This window comes from Eurypyga helias, unplaced genomic scaffold (assembly GCF_000690775.1).
Source record: "Eurypyga helias isolate BGI_N326 unplaced genomic scaffold, ASM69077v1 scaffold5955, whole genome shotgun sequence".
In the NCBI taxonomy this organism is placed as follows: Eukaryota; Metazoa; Chordata; class Aves; order Eurypygiformes; family Eurypygidae; genus Eurypyga; species Eurypyga helias.
This window is the reverse complement of record NW_010253332.1, coordinates 49,966-51,033: the sequence shown is the minus strand read 5'-3', so window position 1 is coordinate 51,033 and position 1,068 is coordinate 49,966. Positions and strand designations below refer to the sequence as shown.

Here is a 1,068-nt window from a genome sequence, read left to right as displayed (position 1 = left end):
CTGGGTTTTAATTTTGCATGCATTTTAGTGTAATATAGTATGCATAATAGTTGTTTCCTGGAAGCATTTTGGGGCTGTCTCTGCTAGTGTTCTCCAAAATGAGCAAGGTAGAGGAATTAATTTTCCTTTTGTGGAGGTTTGATAGTTAATAAATAAGTAATACAGAAGTGGTTCCACTTCATTTACATATATGCTTATGTGGTTTTGAACTTAATGTTGTTTGAAGAATAGCTGTAAGTAGTAGGGCTCCCTTCTTTTTAATGACACCCAAACAACTCCAACATTTAGTAGAGCTAAATATTTCTATTTTGAGGAAAAAAATTTAAACTCTGGTTAGTTTGGCAAAGCAATTTGTAATGTGTAATGCTTGTCCTTAGGTTATCATAGGAGCCTCTGTGAAGCTGGTTTTTTGAAGTAATGCCAATAGAAAGTGGAAGTTGTGCATCTGCTCGCCAAGCAAAGCAGAAACGTAAATCGCACAGTCTTTCAATCCGAAGAACCAACAGTTCCGAGCAAGAACGGGCAGGACTGCAGAGAGACATGTTGGAAGGGCAGGTAAGATAATTCACTGCTGCTTGGGTGACTTACGTAACATTTTGAGGAGTGTTTTCTGTGCAAAGAAATTAAATGATGGAGTAAGTCCAGTAAAGCTGCAGGAACAGCAGACTTTGTTGCTTATAAGTGCTGACTGCCTTTGGATACTATTGATGTGGATGTTGACAGTGTTTCAGGTTGGATTTCGGGTTTTTATCAGCTTCTGTGCATTCTTATGATTGGTAAAACCATGAAGAAATACAAAGAAACCGTCTATTTATTTCACTGCGTCTCCTCTCCCACCTCTTAAAGCTGAAGATTGGTTCTTGATTTCCTAAGTTTGAGTTTGGAATAGTAGTAACCCGGGAATATAAATAAACTGAAATATTTATTAGGGATCTGATAGGGAAGGTATTAGTGGGAACACTCTTCTGCATTCCTTTCCATAAAGTAAATACTCTCTGCTTGACAGAGGCGTGAGCTAACTTTGATATTTGTTTGTGGGTTTGTTTTTTTAAATTTGGCTGAAGGTGT

At 37.6% G+C, this 1,068-nt stretch overlaps 1 protein-coding gene across 1 annotated transcript in view; it reads left to right on the top strand.

Annotated features, from left to right (window-relative positions):
* The first annotated feature begins 417 nt into the window (after positions 1 to 417).
* WDR37 (WD repeat domain 37) overlaps positions 418 to 1,068 on the top strand; it is a 36,024-nt gene continuing 35,373 nt past the window's right edge. The window contains exon 1 of the mRNA XM_010152625.1: positions 418 to 555. Within this exon, the coding sequence (XP_010150927.1) occupies positions 418 to 555 (138 nt within the window). The remainder of the gene's footprint in view (positions 556 to 1,068) is intronic.